The 26,745-nt window shown below is 43.2% G+C and overlaps 1 protein-coding gene across 1 annotated transcript; it reads right to left on the reverse strand.

Moving 5' to 3' along the window:
* Positions 1-348: 348 nt before the first annotated feature.
* LOC122097171 (tetratricopeptide repeat protein 28-like) lies at positions 349-24,703 on the reverse strand. Its single transcript, XM_042667662.1, has 2 exons — positions 24,513-24,703; positions 349-648 (listed from the first exon to the last, which is right to left on the reverse strand). The coding sequence occupies exons 1-2, from the start codon at positions 24,612-24,614 to the stop codon at positions 349-351; spliced, it is 402 nt and encodes a 133-aa protein (XP_042523596.1). The 5' UTR covers positions 24,615-24,703.
* Between the last annotated feature and the right edge of the window lie 2,042 nt (positions 24,704-26,745).

Consider the following 26,745-nt stretch of genomic DNA (forward strand, 5'->3'; position numbering starts at 1 on the left):
TTGTTTGGTTTTAAGGCAAAGTCTTAATATATATCTGTATATGTGTATGTATATACATATATATATGTGTATATATATTCATGTATATAAATGTGTGTATTTGTAAGTGTGAATATATATACATACAAACACACACATATTACACATATATCTCAAGCTGTCCTGATTTGGCTATGCAGCCAAGGTTGGCTTTGAATTTACGAACCTACTCCCTCCAACTCCTGGGTACTAGAATTTAAGTCAAGTGAAGTCCAGTGAAGGCACTGTGCATTTTGATGAAGCTGATTATCTAATAACCACACTGAATCAATAAGATGTTATGTTAAAATACAGTATCAGCACGAGACTCTAATGTAATAAAACTGCTACCTTCGGCCACTTGGGGTTGAGGAGTCGGGCTTTGATGGCATCATCCAGTGCCTGGTCATACTGCTGGATTTTCATGTAGGCTGCAGACCGATTGCTGTACAAGATGCAGTTTTGAGGGTCAACAGCCAGAGCTTCATTGTAAAGAACAATAGCTGTGTGGAAATCCCCATCATGACAGGCCTGGTTACTCTGCCGAACTTTCTCAACAAATTCAGCTTTGCTCAGTACTGGTTCATCAGGGCTTCTCTGACCAACAGTCTTAACACCAAAGAGAGGAACCTACAAAGAAAGAAACATTGTTAAACAAAATTCAGATCACCCAGACAAGTTTCTTTTCTTTTGCTAGTCCTGGAGATGAACTCAGGGCCTGGACACTGTCCCTGAGCCTCTCTGTGCTCAAGGCTAGTACTCTACCACTTGAGCCACAGTGACACTTCCAGCTTTTTCAGTTTATGTGGTACTGAGGAATAGAACCCAGGGCTTCATGCATGCTAGGCAAGCACTCTACTACTAAGCCACATTCCTAGCACCCAGACAAGTGTCTTATGTGAACCCCAGCAGAACACAGACCTTCTTCTCATGTCCTTATAGTTGACTATGGGCTGAAAGACAATAAATCTTCCTTGAAGCAGACAACATCCAATGCATTCAACCATGCCTTGAATACACATAGGTATATGTATGTGTGATACTTATATACATTCATATTTATACACGTACATAGTTGTTGACTTACAAAGAGAATGAGTGCAAAACAAGTTTTTTTGCCATTTAAAATTATACTAGGGCCAGGTGCCAGTGGCTCACACCCATAATCCTAGCTACTGAGGATCACGGTTTAAAGATAGCCTGGACAGGAAAGTCCATGAGACTCTTATCTCCAATAAACCACCAAAAAAACCAGAAGTGGAGCTGTGGCTCAATCAAGCCTCATAACCAACAAAAAAAAAATAAAAATAGAGCCGGGCACCTGTGGCTCATGCCTGTAAATAAAGCCAAGCACCCGTGGCTCACACCTGTAATCCTAGCTACTCAGGAGGCTGAGATCTGAGGACCTAGTTCAAAGCCAGCCTGGACAGGAAAGTGAGACTCTTATCTCCAATAAACCACTCAGAAAACTGAAAGTGGAGCTGTGGCTCAAGTGGTAGAGTGCAAGCCTTGAGCTGAAGAGCTGAGGGACAGCGTTCAGGCCCAGAGTTCAAGCCCCATGACCGACAAAAAAATAAAAATAAAGTTTGGGGCTGGGAAGGTGGCTCAGTGGTAGAGCGCTTGCCTTGCATGCATTAGGCCCTAGGTTCAATTCCTCAGCACCACATAAGCAGAAAAAGCCGGATGTAGCACTGTGGCTCAAGTGGTAGAGCACTAACCTTGAGCTGAAGAGCTGAGGGATAGTACCCAGTCCCAGAGTTCAGGCTCCATGACCGAAAAATGAAAGAAAAGAAAAGAAAAGAAAAGGCATGATCTCAACTATGTTATTATGAGTCTGATCCAACAAATAATAGAAGAATATAGAATTAATGTTTTTAGCATGTTAATATAAGACTATAGAGTACTTTTATTTTCTTAAACTTTCTCTCTTTTTTTTTTTTTTTGGGTCCAGTCATGGGGCCTGAACTCTGGGCCTGGGCACTGTCCCTCAGCTCTATCAGCTCAAGGCTAGTGCTCTACCACTTGAGCCACAGCACCACTTCTGGCTTTTTTCTTTTTGTTTATGTGGTGCTGAGGAATCGAACCCAGGGCCTCAGGCATGCAAGGCAAGTGCTCTACCACTGAGCCACCTTCCCAGCCCCACCTGGGAGCCTCTTATCTCTAACAAACTCCCAGAAAACCAGAAGTGGCACTGTGGCTCTAGTGGTAGAGCACTAATCTTGAGCTCAGGGGCAGCACCCAGCCCCAAAGTTCAAGCCTCACAACGAAAGAGAAAGAAAGAAAGAAAGAGAGAAAGAAAGAAAGAAAGAAAGAAAGAAAGAAAGAAAGAAAGAAAGAAAGAAAGAAAGAAAGAAAGAAAGAAAAGAAAGAGAGAAAGAGAGAAAGAGAGAAAGAAAGAAAGAGAGAAAGAAAGAAAGAAAGAGAGAGAAAGAAAGGAAGAAAGAAAGAAGGAAAGAAAGAAAGAAGGAAGGAAGGAAGGAGAGAGAGAGAAAGAGAGAAAGAGAGAGAGAGAAAGAAAGAGAGAGAGAAAGAGAGAAAGAAAGAAAAAGAGAGAGAGAAGGAGAGAGGGAGAGAGGGAGGGAGGGAGGGAGGGAAAGAAAGAAAGGAAGGAAGGAAGGAAAAGGAAAAGAAAGAAAGAGAAAGAAAGGAGGAAGGAAGGAAGGAAGGAAGGAAGGAAGGAAGGAAGGAAGGAAGGAAGGAAGGAATGTGTTGCCAGGCACTTGTGGCTCACCCCTGTAATCCTATCTACTCAGGAGGCTGAGATCTGAGGATGGCCGTTCAAAGCCAGCCCGGACAAGAAAGTCTGTGAGACTCTTATCTCCAATTAACTACCAGAAAACTGGAAGTGGTGCAGTGGCTCAAGTGATAGAGCTTTAACCTTGAGCTGAAGAATTCAGGGACAGCGCCCAGGACAAGAGTTCAAGCCCCACAACCCACAAATAAAAAAAAAAAAGAAAGAAAGAAATTAGGTGTGCCACTATTTATAATTTATAATCATTATCTTTATTTATTGTTCCTTGTATTAATACATAAAAGGAACAGTGTCTCTTCTACTTTTGGCTTGATAATTTGTCAGAGCATAGTCACTCTTGTTTCCAGGTTTCATTTGCTTGAAATATCATTCTATCTGTAGGAGTTACTTTTCTCATTGCTATGACAGAACGCCTGACAGAAACAACTTACTAAAGGAAAGATTTATTTTGGCTCAGAGGTGTCAGTCTGTTATGTCAGGGAAAGCATGGCAGAGCAGAGTTCACATGGTAGATAAGAACCAGAAAGGAGGTGGGGGTAGGGCATCAGGAAAAAGCCAAGACAAGATATTACACCCAAGGATATATCCCAGTGACCTGCTTCCTCCTACTTACAGCCGCCTCCTCCCCCCTACACACACATGCACACACTTTCTTAATGCTATCCTTTTATGAACCCATCAAGGGATTAATCCACTCATAACATCAGAACCCTCATGATGTACTGTCTCTGGAAATGCTACCACAGACAAACTCAGATGTAGTTTACTAATCTCCTAGGTGTTTCTTTTTTTTTTGGGGGGGGGGGGGTCGGGTCATGGGCCTGAACTCTGGGCATGGGCGCTGTCCCTCAGCTCTTCAGCTCAAGACTAGCGCCCTACCACTTGAGCCTCAATGCCACTTCCGGCTTTTTTCTTTCTGCTCATGTGGTGCTGAGGAATCGAACCCAGGGCCTCATGCATGCAAGGCAAGCGCTCTACCACTGAGCCACCTTCCCAGCCCTGTGTTTCATTTTTTTAAATTATCTTTAAGTAATAGTACAAAGGGGTTTCAATTCAACATGTCAGTTTTTGAGTACAGTATATATTCCATCATTCTCCATCTGACCCAACCCCATGCATTCCCTCAAGTCACCTTACATATGTACAGTAAATATTATGGTGGGAAGGTATGTGGGTGTTCCTGCACGTGCGTGAGCATGTATGTGTGTGTGTGGTGTGTGCACTACTACCAGTGCTTGAACCAAGGACCTCAAAACTGGCCTTTTGTTGGTTCGTTAGGGATAGAGCCTCAAAGACTTTTCTGCCTCAGCTGTTTTTTGTTTTTTGTTGTTGTTGGTGGTGGTTGTGGAACTTGAACTCAGAACCTGGACCTGTTCCTGAGCTGTTTTGCTCAAGAGTAGCACTCTACCACTTGAGCCACAGTGCCACTTCCAGTTTTCTGGTGATTAGTTGGAGATAAGAGTCTCACAGACATTCCTACCTGGGCGGCTTTGAACCTCAATCCTCAGATCTCAGCCTCCTGAGTAGCTAGGATTTCAGGCATGAGCCACCAGCGCACAGCAACTACTCTTCTTTTTTTTAAATATTTTATGCAATGCTGTATAGTGTTCATGAATTTTTTTAGTTTAGGATTATTTTGGAAGTTCTTTATATTTCCTCTAATTCTGAAGGATCTTTGCTGGATATAGCAATTGAGGTTGGCAGCTATTTTCCTTCAGAGCTTGAAATTCATCATTCTGTACATTCCTCAACTTATTACATCTACTTGAGAGGTTTGCCTTTGTAAATTACATGGAACTTCTCCTTCATTACTTTCAATACTCTTTCTTTGTTCTGTATTCTTGTCATTTTAACTACAATATGATAGGTTTTATGGTCATGTGTGTTTAGGACCTAAATGCACCTGTTCCTGGATGTTCATATTTTCCCACAATGTTGGATATTTTCTGCTTTTTTTCTTTTTTTGGTTGGTCGTGGGGCTTGAACTCTGGGCCTGGGCGCTATCCCTCAGCTCTTCAGCTCAAGGAGAACGCTCTACCACTTGAGCCACAGCGTCACTTCTGGTTTTCTGGTGGTTAACTGGAGATAAGAGTCTCATAGACCTTCCTGCTCAGGCTGGCTTTGAACCATGATCCTCAGATCTCAGCCTCCTGAGAGGCTAGGATTACAGGTGTGAGCCACCAGCTCCCGACTATTTTCTGCTATTTTTTTCTTTTTCTTTTTTCTTTTCTTTTTTGGTTGGTCATGGATCTTGAACTCTGGGCCTAAGAGCTGTCCCTCAGCTTTTCACTTAAGGTTAGCACTCTACCACTTGAGCCACAGGACCACTTTTGGCTTTTTCGGTTTATGAGGCACTGAGGAATCGAATCCAGGGCCTCATACATGCGAGACAAGCACTCAACCACTGAACCACCTTCCCAACCCTTCTGCTATTTTTTCAATGAAAAAAAAAAAATCTTATACCTTTAGTCTATGTCTTGGTGTCTTGGTGCTGCCTTTTTTTTTTTGTCAGTTGTGAGGCCTGAACTCTGGGCCTGGGCACTGTCCCCCAGTTCTTCAGCTGTAGACCAACGCTCTACCACTTGAGCCTAAGCCCCACTTCCGGCTTTTTCCACTTATGTGTTGCTGAGGAATGGAACCCAGGGCCTCATGCATGCAAGGCAAGCACTCTACCACTGAGCCACCTTCCCAGCCCCATTGATGCCTTCTTATATACCAAAAACACTTAAGTTTGGTCTTTTAATCATGTCTCAGAGGGTCATACATGCTCGGCTCTTAATTGCTTTTTCTCTTCATTATTTTCTGAATGTTCTTATCTTGTTATTAAGTCCTAACATTCTCCTTTCTCCTGATCTATTGGTGAGGTTTTCTAGTCAGCTTTTACTTATTAAACTTTTCTCTTCTTGTTCTTATTTCTTTTTTTGCCAGTCTTAGGGTTTGAATTCAGGGCCTGAGCACTGTCCCTGAGCTTCTTTTGCTCAAGGCTAGTGCTCCAGGGGCTGGGAAGGTGGCTCAGTGGTAGAGCGCCTGCCTTGCATGCATGAGGCCCTGGGTTCGATTCCTCAGCACCACATAAGCAAAAAGAAAAAAGCCGGAAGTGGTGCTGTGGCTCAAGAGTGGTAGAGCGCTAGCCTTGAGCTGAAAAGCTGAGGGACAGCGCCCAGGCCCAGAGTTCAGGCCCCACAACTGGACCCCCTTCCCCCCAAAAAAAGGCTAGCGCTCTATCATTTATGCCACAGCGCCACTCCCAGCTCTTTTTTTTTTTAATTATGAAAATATCGTACAGAGGGTTACAATTACATGGGCAAGGTAATGAGTGTATTTCTTATCAAGCATTGTTGCCTCCTCCTTTGTTTCCCCTTCCCATCCCTTCCCATCTTCCACCCCTCCCCCTCCCCTAGCTCTTTCTGTTTATGTGGTGTGAGGAATTGAACCCAAAGCTTCATGTCTGCTAGGCAAGCACTCTACCACCAAGCCACATTCCCAGCCCCTTAGCAAAATTTTCATTTCCAACATTTCCGTTTGGTTCTTTTACAGATAAAATCTATTTCTGTTGAATTTCTCATTCGTGTACTGCATTTTCTTCCTTAATTTGTTCAGCTTTTTTCTTAGTTTCTTGGAATTCATTTATCTTTAAAAAAAAAACAAAACCCTGGGGAACCATATTGAGGTTTGCTAGGCTACCAGTTGAACTTCACCTTGGCTCTTTTATCTTTAGTTGTGTTTCAGGTAGGGTCTCATGCCTTTTTGTATCAGCTAGCCTCAGATAATGATCCTCCAACCTATATCCTGCAAAGGGATTAAAATTGTGAGCCACCATGCCCAGTTTATTTGTTAAAATAGGGTATCATTAACTTATTTCCAGGCTGGCCTCAAATTGTGGTCCTCTCTGTCTGCTTCCTGAGTCACTGGACTACAGGCATGTACTACCACATGTGGCCCTTTATTAATCTAAAGCCAGGCACCAGTGGCTCATGCTTGTAATCCTAGCTACTCAGGAGGCTGACACCTGAGGATTCAGCTTCAAAGTAGGAAGGTTCATGAGACTCCATCTGCAAAATACCTAGCAAAAAGCTGGGCTAAAAGTGTGTCTCTGAGGGTAGTATACCGGCCAAGTAAATGGAAGGCCCTGAGTTCAAACCCTGGACCCAGTAAAAAGTACACACACACTCACACACATAAACATAAAAATATCAAGTAAAGCTGGCACCAGCTCATGCCTGTAATCCTAGCTACTCAGGGAGCTGAGATCTGAGGATCGCAGTTCAAAGCCAGCCTGAGCAGCAAAGTCTGTGAGACTCTTATCTTGAACTAACCATCAGAAAACCAGAAATGGTGATGTCGCTCAAGTGTTAAAGTGCTTGTCTTAAGATGAAGAGCTCAGGGACAGTGCCCAGGCCCAGAGTTCAAACCCTATGACCAGCCAAAAAAAAAAAAAAAAATCAAGTAAATTATGCCTCTCGTACCAACATCAAATGAATGTAAATCAAAGGTTTTATTTAGTTCATTAATTATGAGTAAAATATTACAAGTTCAGAGAGAATTCAAAGAACCATATATCTATAAGCAATCAGGAATATTGAAGATAAATTTTAAATAGATGAAAAACCAGCTTTTTCTCAGAAGGAAAAAAGGAAAATCAGCTGTCTCTCCATCTAGAAAGAATTCTTTGCACATCTGTAGACAAGAATTAGTTGTGTTGCTATTAGTTAATCGGTAATATACAAGTCTATAAAATAGCTCAAAGATGATGGAAACATGCAAACCTCATAGGGTCAGACAGAACAGAAGGATGTACAAGTATCCCAAACAACTCAGTTTCCATTAATCTTTTGGGTCCATTTTTTGTCCTTCAGAACTTCCCCTAACAGTCACGAAGCTAAGTACACTAGAATAAAGACAAAAAGAAGCTGTCTTTATTCTTATTTATTTATTGTCAGTCATGGGCCTGGGCGCTGTCCCTCAGCTCTTCAGCTCAAGGCTAGTGCTCTACTATTGAGCCACAGCGCCACTTCTGGCTTTTTCTGCTTATGTGGTGCTAAGGAATCGAATCCAAGGACTCATGCATGTGAGACAAGCACTCAGCACTCTACCACTGAGCCACCTTCCCAGCCCAAGAATCTGTCTTTAATTGAACTAAATATTATCAAAATAAGCCATATGAGATAATTAACAGGAAATGGTGTTAGAAATGAACACAGAACACTCAACAGCAGGAATTCAGATATACATAATTAATGCAGACATAATTCTCTCTATATTCCCCAGCATCCAGAAGAGGAAAATCTAGATGTAAGTATAAAAGTTCAAAATTCTGGAAGTGGCACTGTGGCTCAAGAAGTAGCGTACTACCCTTGAGCTGAAGAGCTGAAGGACAGCGCCCAGGCCCAGAGTTCAGGCCCCACGACTGGACCCAAAAAAAAAAAGAAAAAGAAAAAAAAATATGCATTGTCTCTATACTCTAAAACACAGACCATCTTTATGTTCTCATATCTTTCTAGTGTATTACTATCTCTGAATCTTAATTCTTTCAGTATATTTATCCTCACCTATATGTGAAAAATACAAATCCAATAAACATGCTTCTTATGCTTTCAGATAACAGTATACTATTACTTTAGATTTGAAAAATAATCTTAGTAGCCAGACACTTGTAACTACTTGGGAGGCTGAAATTACCATCACTGCAGTTTAAGGCCAGCTTCGGTAGAAAAAAAAGAGAGAGGTTCAAAGCCAGCCCAGGCAGGAAAGTCCAAGAGACTCTTATCTCCAACTAATCACCAGAAAACTGAAAGTGGTACTGTGGCTCAAAGTGGTAGAGCACTAACCTTGAGCTTAAGAGCTCAAGTACAGTGCCCAGGCCCTGAGTTCAAGCCTAGGACAAAAGAAAAAAAAATGAAGCAAGACCCTACCTCAAAAATCAGGGCTGACCAGCACAATCATGTTATTGCAGCACTGTTTACCATAGCCAAGATATAGAATCAACCCAGATGCCCCTCAGTAAACAAATGGATTTAAAAATATATATGGTGTATATATATATATATATATATATATATATATATATATATATATATATATATGTATACACACACACACACACACACACACACACGATGGAATTCTATGCTTCCATCAGAAAGAATGACATTGCCCTATTTGTAAGGAAAAGGAAATACTTGGAAATAATTATGCTAAGTGAAGTAAGCCAAACCCAAAGAAACATAGGTTGCATGGTTTCCCTTACTTGTAATATCTAGAATGTGCTTATAAATCTATAAGTAAACTCAATGGACAGTAAGAGACAAGTAATAACACATGGACATGACTAATTAAAAAGCAATCTAAATATTCACACAATGAGAACAAAGGAGGATATTCCTAGGAGATGATCACAAGGGCTAAATAGCTATGTGCATAAGATCACATAAGATGGTATTTATCAAAATGAACTTCAAGAAATGGAAGAGGTTTTTTATTATACTGTTTATGTTTTTTTACTTTTCTTCTTTCCTTTTTTCTTTGGTTTATTCCTTTCTGTCACTGTTTTTTATTTCTGTACCTTTTGTCTTAAGTTTATTTGACTTGGGGAGGGGAAAGGAAAACACAGAAATAGTAGGACAAAGGGTGAACCAATTCAGCAGGGAAATCCACTAGACACTATGTTGGAAATGAACTATACCAATTTATTGGGGGGAGAACGGTCTAGGAAGGTGGCTCAGTGGTAGAGCATTTGCCTTGCATGCATGAGTCTGTGGGTTCGATTCCTCAGCACCACATAAGCAAAAAAGAAAAAACCAGAAGTGGCACTGTGGCTCAAGTGGTAGAGCGCTAGCCTTGAGCTGAAGAGCTGAGGGACAGCATCTAGGCCCAGAGTACAGGCCCCACGACTGGACCAAAAACAAACAAATTTATGGGGAGGGAAGACAGGCGGGGAAAAACTGGGAAAGAATGAAGGAAGGAGTGACACTGTTCAAAAGGAAATGCACTCACTACCTGACTTAGGTAACTGTAACCCCTCTGCATATCACCTTTACAACAAAATTTTAAAAAAAAGGGATGGAGGTGTGGATCGGTTTACAGGTTATCTTAGGAAGGACAAAACTCCCAATACTGCTAAACAATAACAACAAAAACATAATCTTGGTACAGATTTTCTATAACTGTGTGATTCAACCACTTTACCATCATTAAATCTAAAGCAAATATGGGAGGGAAAAACTGGGAGAGTGTGAGGGAAGGGGAGATAATGTCCAAAAAGAAATGTATTCTTTACCTGACAGGTAACTGTAACATCTCTGTATATCACCTTTATAATGACAATAAAAAAATTCTTAAAGAAACTAAAAAAAGAAATTTATAGCACTTATATGCCCATAATCATGAGATACTTTATTAAATTATTTAGGATATATATTAGGATATTATTTCTTATATAGCATGTCATCTTAAAATTGCCCTGAAAAGAAGGTAATACTGCTGGGTGCTGGTGGCTCATGTCTGTAATCTAGCTACTCAGGAGGCTGAGATCTTAGGAACAAAGTTCAAAGCCAGCCCAGGCAGGAAAATCAGTGACTCTTATCTCTAATAAACCACTCAGAAAACCAGAAGTGGAACTGTGGCTCAAGTGGTAGAGTGCTAGCCTTGAACTGAAGAGCTCAGAGAGAACGCCCAGGCCGAGTTCAAGCCCCATGACCAACACACACACACAAAAAGGAGAAGGTAATACTAAGCTCTTAAGTGAACCATACTGACATCTAGTCATTATCACTTCTCTCTAACAGTCAGGATTCGGTCAGAAGACAGAAACTACACCAGTTATTTGAACAGAGAATTTAATACAAGGTTTTGTTAACTGAGTTTGAAATTTTTGAGTACAGGCCTAAAGGTAGAGGGAAAAAAATGTTAAGAGAAAGTATGAAATCAAAGACACAGAGAATGCAGGAAGCAGCTACAGCATCAAAGGCAAGGCCAACAAAAGCTTGGAGTAGAGGCTCAGGGAACCCACACCCAGCCTTCTGGGAAAGCAGTGCTCAGCTGGTGTTAGGGTCTCTGGTTTCCAAGGAGAGACCCACTGGGCCTGGGACCGGGACCTCTATGCAGAGTGCTGGCTGGCTGGTGTTAGTTGTCTCTGAAGAGAGCTTGATGTAAGTGGTTCTTGGATCCAAATTGTTACAGGAAGGAACTGCTGCTGCTGGAATGAAGAAGTGGCATTAGGGCAGCACTCATAGGAACAACGAACTGACTAGAAGAGGCAAGTCCCTTGCTCCTCTTCTGTACCTTCAATTCCCCATGTGCAACAGGACACAGACTGGCTGAGTCTTAGTCCTAGAATCACAGATCTAAATAAACAGGATGCATATGGACAACAATTTAGTAAAATATTTTCTGTTCTACCATCACACAAAACTATCTGTTTAATAATCTACAAGTCAGGCTGGAATGTGTAGCAAAAGTGCTCGCCTATCAAGTGAGATATCCTAGATTCCAACACAGTACCAAAAAGGAAAAGAAAAAACAAGAATCTACAAGTCTGTCTCAATCTGTATCTAAAATTTAAGCATCTTCTGCTGTTTGAACAGTAATAACACCACCACCTCACCTAATATAGGTTTAGTCCTTCCTTCCTGCCTGAAACTACTTACAACCGTATATGTGAATAAGTGCACTTAATACTCACAACAACTCTGTGAAGTAGATAACTGTAGCACTCCCACTTCCAGATGGACAATAAGGTGCAGAAAAGGTAAATAAATAGTCCAACATGCCATATAGCTCTTGAATGTCTTAGACTAAACCAGGCATCAGACTGTCTAGAATCTATGCTTTTGACTACTTTTGACAGCTACAATACCATAATAAGCAATTCTCTGTAAATTTAAAGAAACCTTTGACATGCAAATTTTATTAAGCACCATTTGTTTACATGTTTTTTTTTAATTTTTTATTTCTGAACTTGTAGCATTATGAAAAAAATAAAATTTCCAAATTGGAGGGATTTTTCCAGTCTCTGCTAAAAACATCCAACCTGGCAACAAAAAGCAAAGTAAAGTCGATGAAATAATCTTCTACACTAAAAAAGGGAGAAAAGAAAAAGCTACCTTCACTACTGTCTTAAATCTAAAGTCTATTGATATACACAATTTATTCTATAAACTACTATTTCTATTGATTTAAGTGCCTCCAGTTCAGGCTTTTTGCTGGTTAATTGGAGATGTGTCTCTCAGATTTGTCTGCCTGGGCTGGCTCTGAATGTTGAGCCTCCTGTAATCCTAACTACTCAGGAGGCTGAGAGCTGAAGGATTGTACTTCAAAGCCAGCATAGGCAGAAAAGTCCAAGAGATTCCAGTGTTAATTAACCAGCAAAATGTCAGATGGAGATGGAGAAGTTGTTCAAATGGTAGAACAACGGATATGAACAAGCGAGAGTGTGAAGCTCTCAATTCAAGCCACATTACTTGTGTACACATAGACATATGCACACACGCACACATATTCACACACACACAATTTGAAGTCTGACATGCTCCAAAATCCTTAACTGTTTTCTTATGGTAGTACAGTTTGAACTTGGGGTCTTTGCTTTCTACGTAGGCAAGTCTACCACATTTATCCATGCCCCAGACTCAAAATCTGAAACTTTTTGAGAAACACTAGGACTCTACAAGTGGAAACTTACACACCTGACTTCATATAACAAATCACAGTCACAATACACACAAAAAAAATGCTTTTTTTTTGCCCCCCCACCAGTCATGGGGCCTGAACTCTGGGCCTGGGACTGTCCCTCAGCTCTTCAGCTCAAGGCTAGCGCTCTACCACTGGAGCCACAGCGCCACTTCCAGCTTTTTTGCTTATGTGGTGCTGAGGAATCGAACCCAGGGCCTCATGCATGCAAGGCAAGTACTCTACCACTGAGTCATCTTCCCAGCCCCAAAAAAATGCTTTTAAAATTACCTTCAGGGCTAGGGATGTAGTTATTGGTAGAGCCTTTGCCTCACATAAACAAAGCCCTGTATTCAATCACTAGCACAACAAAAAAGAAAAGAAACCTTCAGGCTATGTATATAAGCTATATATGAAACATAAATTCCGCTGTTTAAGCCAGGTGCTGGTGGCTGCTGGTGGCTCATACCTGTAATCCTAGCTTCTCAGGAGAGTGAGATCTGAGGATCATAGTTTGAAAACAGCCTGGGCAGAAAAGTCCCTGTGAGATGCTTATCTCCAATTAACCACTCAAAAACTGGAAGTGGATGGGCTGGGAAGGTGGCTCAGTGGTAGAGCGCTTGCCTTGCATGCTTGAGGCCCTGGGTTCGATTCCTCAGCACCACATAAGCAAAAAGAAAAAAGCTGGAAGTGGTGCTGTGGCTTTAGTGGTAGAGTGCTATCCTTGAGCTGAAGAGCTGAGGGACAGTGCCCAGGCCCAGAGTTCAGGCCCCACGACCGGACACAAAAAAAAAAAATTTTTTTTTTAAAAAACCAGAAGTGGAGATGTGGCACAAGTAGTAGAGTGTTGGCCTTGAGCTGAAGAGCTCAGGGTCAGGGCCCAGGCCCAGAGTTCAAACCTCATGGCTGACAAAGAAATAAATAAAATAAATTCCACTGTTTAGACTTGGGTTCCCATCTCCAAGATATCTATTATGAATACAATAAAAGGGACTAGGTCTGTGATCTGTGTCTAATCCAATCAAATTTCCAAAGTCTGAAAAGTACTTCTGGTCTGAAAAGTACTTCTGGTCCTGAGCACTTCAGATGATACCCAACCCATATCTTAATTTAAAACCAGTTGAGGCCAGGTACAGAGGCTCATGCCTGTAATTCTACTCAAGAGGCAGAAATCAGGAAGATCATAGTTTCAGGCTAGCCTAGAACAGTTTGTAAGCCATCCATGTCAAACAATAAAAGTAGAACACAGTGATGTACAACTTCATCCCAGCTATAATCCAGATCAGAGTCCAGGTTTGCCCAGGCATAAGCATGAGACCCTATTCAAAACAAAAAGGGCTAAAGGCCTTGCTCAAGTGATAATAGGTCTGCCTACCAAACACAAAACCTTAAGTTCAAACACTGAAGCTGTTAGAAAAAAGAAAATAGGGGTTGGGAAGATGGCTCAGTGGTAGACTGTTTGCCTTGCGTGCATGAGGCCCTGGGTTCAATTCCTCAGCACCACATAAGCAGAAGTGGTGCTGTGGCTCAAGTGGTAGAGTGCTAGCCATGAGCTGAAGAGCTGAGGGACAGCGCCCAGACTCAGAGTTCAGGCCCCACGACCGACAAAAAAAAGAAAAAAGAAAATAGATGGGTGCCAGTGGCTTGAGCCTATAATCCTAGCAACTCAGAAGACTGAGATCTGAGGATCATGGCTGAAAGCTAGCCTGGGCAAGAAACTAACAAAAAAAAGCTGGAAGTGGAGCTGTGGCTCAAGTAGTAGCCTTGAGCAAAAAGAAGCTCAAGGACAGCCCCCAGGCCCTGAATTAAATGCCAAGGACTGGCAAAAGGGCTCAGGACTGGAAGAGAGAAGGAGGAAGGAGGAAGGGGAAAAGGGAAGGGGGAAGGAGAAAGGGACAGAGGAAGGAGGAGAGAAAAGGGAAGGGAAGGGAATGAGAAAGGGAGAGGAAGGGAAGGAAAGGGGAAAGAGGAGGGGAAGGGAAGGGAAAAGGGGAAGGAGAAAGGGAAAATGGGGGAGGGGAAGATGGAAGGGAAGGGTGAAGGGAAGGAGAGGGAAAGGGGTAAAGGGAAGAAAAGGGAAAGGGAAGAGGAGGAGGAAACAGAAAATGGAGAAAGGAAGAAGATGGGAAGGGAAACAGGGAAGGAGAATGGGAAAAGGGAGAAGAGGGGGAGGGGAAAGGGAGGGGAGAGGGAAAGGGAAGGGAAAGAGGAGCGGAGGGAAAGAGGGCAAAAGGAAAGATAGGGAGGGGAAAGGAGAAGAGGGAAGGGGAGGGCAGGGGAGGAGAGGGGCTCATGCCCTTGTAGCTCATGCCCAGCTACTTGGGAGGCAGACATTGGGAAGAACTCATTCCCAGACCTGTCTGGGAAAAAGCTAGTTTGAGTGTTAGATGGTTCTCATCTATAATTCCAAGATACTGGAGGCACCTGCCATCAAGACCAGCCCAGGCCAAAAAAAAAAAAAAAAGTGAGACATGGCATGAAAAATAACTAAGGCAAGCCAGTCGCCGGTGGCTCACGCCTGTAATCCTAGCTACTCGGGAGGCTGAGATCTGAGGATCACAGTTCAAAGCCAGCCTGGGCAGGAAAGTCCGTGAGACTCTTATCTCCAATAAACCACTAGAAAACGGGAAGTGACGCAGTGGCTCAAGCGGTAGAGTGCTTGCCTTGAGCTGAAGAGCACAGGGACAGGGCTCAGGCGCAGAGTTCAAGCCCCACGACCAGGAAAAAATAAATAAATAAGGCAAAAAAGCTGAGAACGTAGCCAAACAGCAGAGCACTTGCCTAGCAAATGAGTGGTCCTCTCAATTCTATTGATCCATATAATATCCTTTTGCCATTATCACACTGTCTTATTTGGCAGTACTGAGGTTTGAACTCAGGATTCAATCTTGCTAGGCAGATACTTTACAGCTTAAGCTATGCTTTTGGTCCTTTTTGCTCTGGTTGTTTTGAGATGAGGGTCTCAAATTTTGCCTAGGTCAAAGATAGAGAATTCTGCAGGACAGCTGATCTCGTCTCTGCACCCCAGATTAAGAAAGACTTGGACATTAATTAAGGCATGGACCTGGAATAGATACTGATTTAGATAAACTCAACACCTTTAAAGCACTTTTTTTAAAGAAAAAATAAAATAAGGGCTGGGAAGGTGGCTCAGTGGTAGAGCACTTGCCTTGCATGCATGAGGCCCTGGGTTTGATTCCTCAGCACCAGATAAGCAGAAAAAGCCAAAAGTGGCACTGTGGCAAGTGGTAGAGCGCTAGCCTTGAGCTGAAGAGCTGAGAGACAGCGCCCAGGCCCAGAGTGCAGGCCCCAGAACCAGAAAAAAAGAAAAAGAAAAATAACAGGCATTGGTGGTTCACACCTGTAATCCTAGTTACTCAGGAGGCTGAGATCTAAGGATTGCAGTTTGAAGCCAGCCTTGGCGGGAAAGTCCTTAAGAATTTTATTTCAATTAACTATCGGAAGACAAGAAGTGGAACATGGCCCAAGTGATAGAGAATTAGCCTTGAGCAAAAAAGCTAAAGGACAGGGCCAAGATCCTGATTTTAAGCCCCAGTGCCAAACTAAAAGAGATTTAGGAAGGGAAAGAGGGAAGGAGGGAAGAGAAGAAAGGGAAGGAGAACATTTTGGGGTTAAGTAGAAAAAATTGAGTATTGTCTGGACATGTATTGAGAATAAAATGTACTTAAGAGAGAGAAAGGGCAAATTTTTAAAAATTTATTTCAAAACAGTATCTATATATGTTTACTAGACAGACAAGCAATCCCACTGTTAAGTATCAACCCTTAGCAATAAGAGAAAACACACAACACAAAGATTTGTATGTGAATGTTCACAGCACCTCTATTCATAATTGCCCCAAACTGGAAACCACTATAAGTTTATGAATGGGTCACATTCAATGGGGCAGTGCTGTAAATGACAGAATGGCCTGTCATTTCTACTGACTGTGCTGCCATTATACAACTGAATATACTTATTTGCCAGAACTTAATTCTACACATTTGACATTAATAACTTTGTATAGGTTGATCTTATTTTGGTTAAAAGGCTGATATACATTTTTATGTACATAAATACTGCTAAAAAAAAAAAAAAAAAGGTGCATTGGAAGTGATGCTGTGGCTCAAGAGGTAGAGCGCTAGCCTTGAGCTGAAGAGCTGAGGGACAGTGCCCAGGCCCAGAGTTCAAGCCTCACAACCAACCAGGAAAAAAAAGGTGCACAGAAAAAATCCAGAAGGGTATGTAATGAGGCACTAATAGTAATCACTGAGCATTGGTATGAGATGGGTTTGTGGGAGCTGTGTGTGTGTGTGTGTGTTGCTGGTCCTAGGGCTTGAAGTCAGGACCTGGGCTCTATCACTAAGCTTTATCACTCATGGATAGCACACTAACACTTGAGCTACAGCTCCACTTCCAGCTTTTTTGATAGTTGGAGATAAAAATTTCATGGAAGCCAGGTGCCAGTGGCTCACACCTGTAATCCTAGCTACTCAGGAGGCTGAGATCTGAGGATCCAGGTTCAAAGCCAGCCCCGGCAGGAAAGTCCATGAGACTCATCTCCAATAAACCACCAGAAAACCAGAAGTGGCACTGTAGCTCAAGTGGTAGAGAGCTAGCCTTGAGCTGAAGATCTGAGGGACAGTGCTCAGGCCCAGCCCAGAGTTCAAGCACCACAACCAAACAACAACAACAACAAAAAAAAAAATCTCATGAACTAGCTTTGAATCATAATCCTCTGATCTCAGACTGCTAAGAAGATAGAATTACAGGTGTGAGCCACCAGCACTTGATATTCTGCAGGCTTTTTTTTTGTGTGTGTGTGAAAATACTGTACAGAGGGGTTACAATTGCAGGGTAAGATAATGAGTACATTTCTTATCAAGCATTGTAGCCTCCTCTTTGCTTCCCCTTCCCATCCTATCCTCTCCCCATCCCCCACCCAATTTCTGCAGGCTTTTTCTTCTTATATTTTTGAATTTTATACAACACTCATGTGTTGTTTTAATAAAAAATAAAATTTTAAAGTAAAAATACATTTTGATATTTTAAAAGGAATTTTTTTCATTTCTCAATTTCTTGTATGGACTGTGTACTTACAGGTTACAATTTTTTATTTTTTATTACATTTTTTATTGCTATTATAAAAGTGATGTACAGAGGGGTCACAGTTACATAAGTCAGGTAATGAGTACATTTTTTTTTTTTTTTAGTAGTGGGGCCTGAACTCCAGGCCTGGGCACTGTCCCTCAAGGCTAGTATTCTACTACTAGAGCCAGAAGGCTACTTCAGGCTTTTTCTGCTTACATAGTGCTGAGGAATCGAACCCAGGGCCTCATGCATGCAAGGCAAGCACTCTACCACTGAGCCACCTTCCTAGCCCAAATAGTAAATTTTTTTTGGACAATGTCACCCCTTCCCTTGCTCCCTCCCAGTTTTTCCTTTCTATCCCCACCCATAAGTTGTATAGTTCATTTTCAACAGTGTCTAGTATGTACCACTACTTCATTTGTTCACCTTTGCCTTCCCTTACCCTCTCAAAGATAGATAAATGAGCAAAAACGACAAAAAGAAAAGTGTAGGTTATAAATTTACTTAGCATTTTGATTGGGAGGAACTTTTATTGCTAAAACAGTATTTACATAGTAAATATGTAAGTTTACTTTTGCATTTATTTTAACTTCATTTAGTGGTTGTTTATTCCAATTTTATGTTACAGAGTAAATATTTTCCTTGGCTCATAACGAATTTGCATTCAATGAACAAGGTATGTTGCAAGTAGACTATTGTGTCTGTGGTTTCTTCCCTTACAAAGTTACAATACACCTTAGCTACTTAAAAGGTATCAAAATAAAAGCTTCTCTGGGCTGGGAAGGTGGTTCAGGGGTAGAGTGTTTGCCTCACATGCATGAGGCCCTGGGTTCAATTCTTCAGCAACACATAAGCAGAAAAAGCCGGGAAGTGGCTTGTAGCTCAAGTGGTAGAGTGCTAGCCATGAGCTGAAGAGCTGAGGGACAGCGCCCAGGCCCAGAGTTCAGGCCCCATGACCAACCAAAAACAAACAAACAAAATAAAAGCTTCTTGGTTTAAATTCAATCATTATACTTCCTGAGTTATTAAAAATTAGTAGTAATCAAAAGAAGTAATCATTGTAGTCATTGAGTTTACTTGAAAAAAAAAAAAAAAGGTTGCTTCACCTTTTTTTAAAAAAGTGGCAGAGAACAGCACACTAATTATGGGGTAAAAATGAGTAGCTCACTTTGTTATTGTTTTTAACAATCCTATGACTAGAATGTCAGACCTCCTGTACAATAAGTGATGTGGAGGTACACTACATGGTATATAGACTTTGCCTTCTTCTATCATTCCTTAAGTACTCACCAGGTTATGTAGAGCAAAGTGGTGGGGACAAGAAGAGGTTTGTGAGCTCTCTTTGTGGTTTGTCTCTTTTGCAGTTGTGGGGGTTTTGTGAGGGAGGGGATAGTATGGGGCTTTAAGGGGATTGGACTTTTGTGTTTACTTTGGTTATCTGGAGTTTACTTTCTTGCATGTTTTTAACTAAAGTTAATTATGAAAAGAAGATCAACAAATATCAAGTCCCTGCCATGTGCAAAGCACTGTGCTAACTAAATTTAAAGTGGATTGTTTTACTTAACAATTCTTTTGTGTGTGGGGGGGGACGGGGGTCCATCATGGTACCTGAACTCTGGGCCTGGGTGCTGTCCCTGAGCTCTTCAGCTCAAGGCTAGCACTCTATCACGTTAGCCACAGCACCACTTCTGGCTTTTTCTGCTTATGTGGTACTGAGGAATGGAACCCAGGGTCTCAGGCATGCAAGGCAAGCACTCTACCACTGAGCCATCTTCCCAGCACCTTAACAATTCTTTTGGATGAAGGCCACTGCTTTACTCTCCTCTCCAGATGACAAACTGAGACTCATAATAGATAAGTTACATCAGAGTTCATACAACTAGAAAGTAGCTGAGCCACAGAAACCTAGAACCTCTCTCTTCCTAGTCCAAATTTAGACTGCTTATCAATTTTGAAGAGAGGATTAGAAACAGAAAATTGAAATAAATCACTAAATGATAAAGTTAAAATACATATATATGCAAAAGTAAACTTACATTTCTAACAATGTACAGCACAGAGCTGGGAAGGTAGCTCAGTGGTAGAGTGCTTGCCTTGCATGCATGAGGTCCTGGGTTCAATTCCTCAACACCACATAAGCAGAAAAAGCTGGAAGTGGCACTGTGGCTCCAGTGGTAGAGCGCTAGCCTTGAGCTGAAGAGCTGAAGAACAGTGTCCAAGCCCAGCATTCAGGCCCCACAACTGACAAAAAAAAAAAAAAAATGTACAGCACAAAAATTTAAAAAGTAAGCTGGGCACCAGTGGCTCACGCCTGTAATCCTAGCTACTCAGGAGGCTAAGATCTGAGGATCATGGTTCAAAGCCAGCCCAGGCAGAAAAGTCCATGAGACTCTGATCTCCAATAAACCACTAGAAAACCAGAAGTGGCACTGTGGCTCAAGAGGTAGTGTGCTCTCGAGCTGAAGAGCACAGGGACAGTGCCCAGGCCCAGAGTTCAGGCCCCATGATGGACAAAATAATAATAATAATTTTTAAAAGTAGCCCCATGCATACTAATATCAAAATACTCAAATTCAAGACTTTTACCAAACATAATTAAAAGAATGAATCTAAGGCAATCACCATAAAAATCAGTTGTTTTTGCAAAAATTGACAGACTGATGTTAAAAACCATGTGAAAAAATAAAGGACTTTGAATAGCCAGTCTTAGGGCTGGGATGGTGGCTCAGTGGTAGAGCGCTTGCTTTGCATGCATGAGGCACTGGGTTCGATTCCTCAGCACCATATAAGCAGAAAAAAAAATCCGGAAGTGGAGCTGTGGCTCAAGTGGTAGAGCGCTAACCTTGAGCTGAAGAGCTGAGGGACAGCACCCAGGCCCAGAATTCAGGCCCACGACTGCCACCGCCAAAAGAAAACAAATAGAATAGCCAGTCTTGAAATTAACTGTTAGAGGAACTACACTTCATTTCAGAATCTATTACAGGCTGGAGTCGGCAGTTCACGCAGCTACTCTGGAGGCTGATATTGAGGATCAAGGTTTGAAGCCAATCCAGGCAGACGTATCTGATAAATTCTTTTAGACAGCAAAAAACCAGAAGAGGTGTGACTCAAGTGGTAGCTATAAGCAAAAAAAAAAAAAAAAAAAAAAGCACAAGGCCCTAATTTCAAATCTCAATACCAGCACCAAAAAGAAAAAAATCTATTACAAAGCTACAAATGATGCAGTACTTGTATGAAGGCAGATACAGATAGCTAGCTAGATAGGTAGACAGAAAGACATCTATGCATGCATATCAACAGGATAGAATTCAGAGTCCAAAAATAAAATCCCATATATGGTCAATTTATTTTCAGTAAGAGTGTGAAGACCACTAAATGCAAGAAAGAACAGTCAGTCTTTTTGACTGCTAGGAAAACTAGATATCCTCATGCAAAAGAACAAGTTTTGGAAGACTAACACCATACACAAAAACTAGTTCAAAAGGAATCAGCAACCTTAATTTAGGACTAAAAGCATAAAACTCAGGCTGGAGGTGTGACTCAGAAGCAGAATACCTGCCTAGCAAGCAAAAGTCCCTGAGTTCAAACCCCAGTACTAGCCAGGCACAAGGGGCTTTCACCTGTAACCCCAGCTACTCAGAAGATTGAGATCCCAAGGATCATGGTTCAAAGCTAGTCCAGGAAGGAAAATCCAAGAGACTGTGTCCCTAAAATGACCAACAAAAAGAAGGCTGGAGGTATAGCTCAAGTGGGAGAGCACCAGTAGAGGGAGCAAGCAAACAAGCAAATGAAGTGAGTGCAAGGTCCTGCATTAAACCATAACACCACAAAAAAATATAGTATTTCCCTGCCCCTCACCCCAAAAAAGGAGAAAACACAGGAGTAAATCTTCATGATCCTAAAGTTGGCAATAAACTCAGATACGATACCCAAAGAAGAGAGCAACAAAGAAAAAAAGAGATAAACTGGTCTTCATTGAAGTTAAATTAAAAACTGCTATGCATTAAAAGACATTATCAAACAAAACTGAAAATACAACTCAGAACAGAAAATATTTGTGCCTGGCGCTGGTGGTTCATGCCAGTAATCTTAGCTACTCAGAAGACTGAGATCTAAAGATCACAATTCAAAGGCAGCCTGGGCAGGCAAGTCTGTGAGATTCTTGATCTAAAATAAACCACCAGAAAACTAGTAGAACTATAGCTCAAAGTGGTTGAGCGATAGCCTAAAGCACAAAAGCTCAGGGACAGCTCCCAGACCCTGACTTTAAGCCACAACACTACCAAAAAAATAAAAGGTTGGCAATTCCTCAAAAAAAGAACTAGGCTGGGAATATGGTTTAGTGGTAGAGTGCTTACCTAGCATACATGAAGCCTCAGTACCACATAAATAGAAAAAGCAAGAAGGGTGCTGTGGCTCAAGTGGTAGAGTGCTAGCTTTGAGCAAAAAGAGAAGCACAGGGACAGTGCCCAGGCCCTGAGTTCAAGCCAAGGACTGGCAAAAAAAAAGAAAAAGAAAAACTAGAGGGGCTGGGAAGGTGGCTCAGTGGTAGAGCGCTTGCCTTGCATGCCTGAGGCCCTGGGTTCGATTCCTCAGCACCACATAAGCAGAAAAAGCCTGGAAGTGGCGCTGTGGCTCAAGTGGTAGAGTGCTAGCTGAGGGACAGCACCCAGTCCAGAGTTCAGGTCCCATGACCAACAACAACAACAAAAAAAAAACTAGAGACCCCTACGAATATACCCAGGAAAATCCAGTTCCACATTAAAACTTATACACAAATGTTAATGGGATTCATTACCTAAAATAGCCCTAAACTGGGGAGAAACCCTATTAACATTAGGATAGATAAACAAGATCTGTATATCCATTCAAAAGAATATTATTCAGCAATAAAAAAGTACTGTGCTAAGAGAAAGAAGTCAATCACCAAAAAAAAATTATGAGTTCATTTTACAAAATGTTTAGAATAGCTAAATTCATAGAAATAGAAAGGAGAATAAGGAATGGCTTCTAAGGGTAAGGGATTTCCTATGGGGTGACACAAATGCCTTAAAAGTAGACAATGATAATGAATACATTACAAACCACAAAACTTTTTACGCTAAAGGGGTTAATTTTATGTACACTGTAACTCAATAAAGCTTTCTAAAACCAGTTTCTTAAAAGACAAAACAACATATCGATATGACATCACCTAAGTTTTCCATTTTTCTTATTCAGATACAGTCTCTACTCCAAGAGTCTTTTTTTTTTTTTTTTGGGGGGGGGGGGGTCTGGTCATGGGGCCTGAACTCTGGGCCTGGGCACTGTCCCTCAGCTCTTCAGCTCAAGGCTAGCGCTCTACCACTTGAGCCACAGCGCCACTTCCGGCTTTTTCGTTTTTGCTTATGTGGTGCTGAGGAATCAAACCCAGGGCCTCAGGCATGCAAGGCAAGCGCTCTACCACTGAGCCACCTTCCCAGCCCTCCAAGAGTCTTTCTACACTAGCATATAGAACAAATGAACCGAACAACTTGTTCAGTGAACAACTCTACTGAAGAAGAAAAAAATGAGAAATATCAAGCATTGACTCCCAACTAAATATAAATCTAATTTCCAAGTATTACATAAAAACTGCAAATATTCAGGTTTTAGCAAATTGCCAACTTTCCTGAATAAACAACAATTCAGATTTGCTTTGATGGAAATTGTAACTGTTTACCTCTGAAAAGTAACAAAATCTTTTGAGCCCAGTTTTCCCAAATGAAGACAAATAAAGAAGCATTTTCTAATTTGGGATTTAATTTTAACATAGCTATGGTATACAGTGTTGATCTTTATACTAGCCAACTAGTCCCAGCTTTAAACTGGAACACACTGGAAAGAAGGCATGAGAAACTGTCACAAAAGTTCAATTAGGAGCTAAGAAAAAAATCACATACAGAGTGAAGCTGGGCAAGATATTAATCTCAAGAAGTTCCTCAAAGTTTCTCAGAGTCTCTTGTTCTGCAAACTACCTCATCATTTAGTTTTCCTATAATTATTTACTAAACATCATCCGGTCTAGCAGAAACCAAGCCGGGTGGTATATGCACAGCAGGTCTCAGAAGGCTGAGATCTGAGGATGGAGGTTCAAAGCCAGCCCTGGGAAGAAAAGTCGGTGAGACTCTCATCTCCAATGAACCACCAAAGAACCAGAAGTTAGAGATGTGTAGTTCAAGAGGTAGAGTGCCAGCTTGAGGGAAAATGCTCATGTAGAGCATGAAGCCCAGCGTTCAATCCCAGTATTCGCACCAAAATAAACTAATAAATTAACATTGAAAAAAAAAATTTTAACCCAAAACCTGCTTTGCCAGTCTGAACCCCAGTTGGATGGGTTGTCGGGTGTCTTATTTTTCTTGTGCTCCCCAATTATTGCTATGCCCTGGGTAGCTGGGGGAAGGGGGTGGCAGTGGCCCAGTCCTCAGGAGCAGCCCACAGAACAGGGCAGGAGCCCCACCTGCAAAATCCGTTTTACTCAGCACCCATTCTTCACCTAGACAAATCCCCCCCAAAACCCGACGCCAGGGTGGGCCGGAAAGCTGCCAGGCACCTCGCAGTGGAGAGACACCCGACCCACCGCCTTGCTGCCTGCAGGGCACCGAGAGCTTACTCCCGCCCGGCCCCACCTGAGGCTCCGGGGCAGCCCACACCTGTCCGCCAGCCACCCGCATCTCAGCTCTGCGGGGCCGGGGCCGCCCTCCAGGGGCGGGGCCCCGGGCGTTAGGCGCCGACTGAATACCGCCCCCCCACCCCACCCGCGCGCTCCCACACACTCCCGCGGAAACGGAGACCGGCGGGCGCCCGGCCGGGTCGCGCCCAGGAGAGGCCCTCCGCAGGGTTCGAACCCGGACGGCCAGGCGACTTCCGCCTCGCGGACTCTCGTGAGTCGCTGAGGCCCGGCCCGGCTCGCACCGAAGGAGTTTCACAAAGAAAGTCTCCCGGCCCGCGCCCCTCACGCACTCACCGGCGCGGGCGCCGGCGGAGACTCGGGCTCTCGGCGCCTGCGGCTCCGAGCTGGAGTCGACCCCAGGGTCGCCTCAGGTGCCGGCGGCAGCGACTGCTCCATCGCCGCGAGGGCCCGGGCTGCGTTCGCCTTCAGCTAACGGTCCCGCCAGCTAGGCGCGCGCACCGCTCCCGCGCGCCATGTTCCCGCCGTGCCGCGCGCCGCCTCCTCACCGCACCCCCCTCCCGCCCCCATACACACTCACACACACACACACACACACCGCCCGGCGCGCATCCCCGCTCGCGCACGCGCGACCCCGCGGAGGTCCGCGCGCACGCCGCGCACGCGCACGCTCGTCGCGCCGTCCCCTCTCCCGCGCATCCCGCTAGGAGCCCTTTGGAGCCGGGTGCTGTTCCCGGCGTCGCGTCCACTCCCGCCGCCGCCCATCGGGCTCCGAGCAGGGCCGGGGCGCTGTTCCGGCTCTGCGCCGCCTCCCGCCACACTGCGGACCCCCTTCGCCCCCCCACTTCCTGCACGGTCCCTTCGGCTTCCCTCTCCTTGGTAGGGCGAGGGCCGGGGGTGAGATTCGAGCCCTGCACGTGTGCGGGCACGTAGGTTCATGCCCGCACCCTGGAGCAGGCCGGACCCAGAGGAGGGAGACCTTGAACTCCACCCTGAGTGTCCAATAACCCTTAGTGCGAGTAGCGCAGGTCTGACTGGGGGGACTCCGCTGCCTGGGGTTTCCAGATGGTCTCTTTGTTCTTTGTTGCCATCTTAGTGCTTGAACTCGTGAGCTTTCTCTGTGCGCAAGGCCAGCACTCTACTCCTTGAGCCACAGCTCCACTTCCAGCTTTTTTGGTGGTTAACTGGAAATACAAGTCTCACGGACTTCCCTGCCCAGACTGGCTTCCACACCGAGATCCTCAGAGCTCAGGGTCGCTAGGATTATAGGCGTGAGGCACAGCAACCTAGCACTCTTTAAGTGGTTTTAACAGGTAAGAACCAAGTGCTCTCTCTAGACCAGGTACAAGCTCCACCTCCATCTCTTGAAATCTTGAACAGGACAGGAAATCGAGAGCCTTGATTTCTATGTGTGCAATAGTGACACTTCACTGGGTGGCTGAGCTTTTGAGGGGGATCATGTGTGCACATCCTCAGCAGTGCCTGCCAGGAACACACAAAACATTCTCCAAAGCTCATTCGTGTAACTCCTGCCCTATCCTCCCAACACGAAAAGTTTAATAATAGGGGCTCTGATTCCAAACCCTGCAGTGTAATTAGCTGGGAGTTCACCCAACATAGGACTGCAGGGACTCTTCTCACATCTTCACTTTCCATTCCCTGTCCAAACCTCTCTTAAAACCCAAAAGGTTGGCAGAAAAACAGTAGTAGGGAACATTCCCTACTAGGTTTTGTGTTTTTGTTTTTAGAAATAAAGGACTTTTCTTGAGATGTGTAAATGATCAATTTTATTTGGTAGCTTTTTTTTTTCCAGATACAAATGACACAAACTCAAAACAAAAAAAGCATACATGGTCACATAATTCAAAAGTCTCGGGGTGGTGACTCAACTTCAGGCACAGTTTGATCTAGTAGCTGAAACCAAACTCAAACTTTCACATCTATCATAGGTCTTGATTCTCATATAGTCCTTAGCTCACATCTACCCAAGAAAACAAGGGTTATTTCTTGTTACAACCTGAGCACTTCTTGTCCAAAATGGGGCCAGAAGTGTCTCAGCTCCCCAATTTTTTTCCTGCATTTTGAAATGTTTGCACATATATGAGATATGTTAGAGATGAAACCCAGGTCTAAATGTGAAATTGACTTACACTTCATATACCTTAAACAGCCTGAAGGTATTTACTAGTTTTGTGCATGCAACACAGTTCTATGGAATGTCCCACACAGCATCATGTCACTGTTTTGGGTTTGGGAACATTTTGGATTTGGGAACATACTGGATTTTTTAGATTAAGGATTTTTACCCTGAAATTTTAGCCTGAGTCCGAGTTGATTTTTACTGGTCACACTTGAGTTAATACTCTTTCCTGAGCCAGATTGGCTAAGCCTGGCCATATAAGAAGGGGTTGGGTCACCCTGTCCAGAAGGACATGAAAGGACATGAAACCAGGTGAATGGGCTTCTGTTTCTTGCCACCAAGATGTTTCAACTTCTATCAATGGTTAGCACAGTTCCCATAGCCAGCCGAAGAGGCTCAGTGCACCTGACAGGCAAAAAAGTGTATCTG

The sequence above is a fragment of the Dipodomys spectabilis genome, unplaced genomic scaffold, assembly GCF_019054845.1.
Source record: "Dipodomys spectabilis isolate Male_0828 unplaced genomic scaffold, ASM1905484v1 ptg000416l, whole genome shotgun sequence".
Lineage (NCBI taxonomy): Eukaryota > Metazoa > Chordata > Mammalia > Rodentia > Heteromyidae > Dipodomys > Dipodomys spectabilis.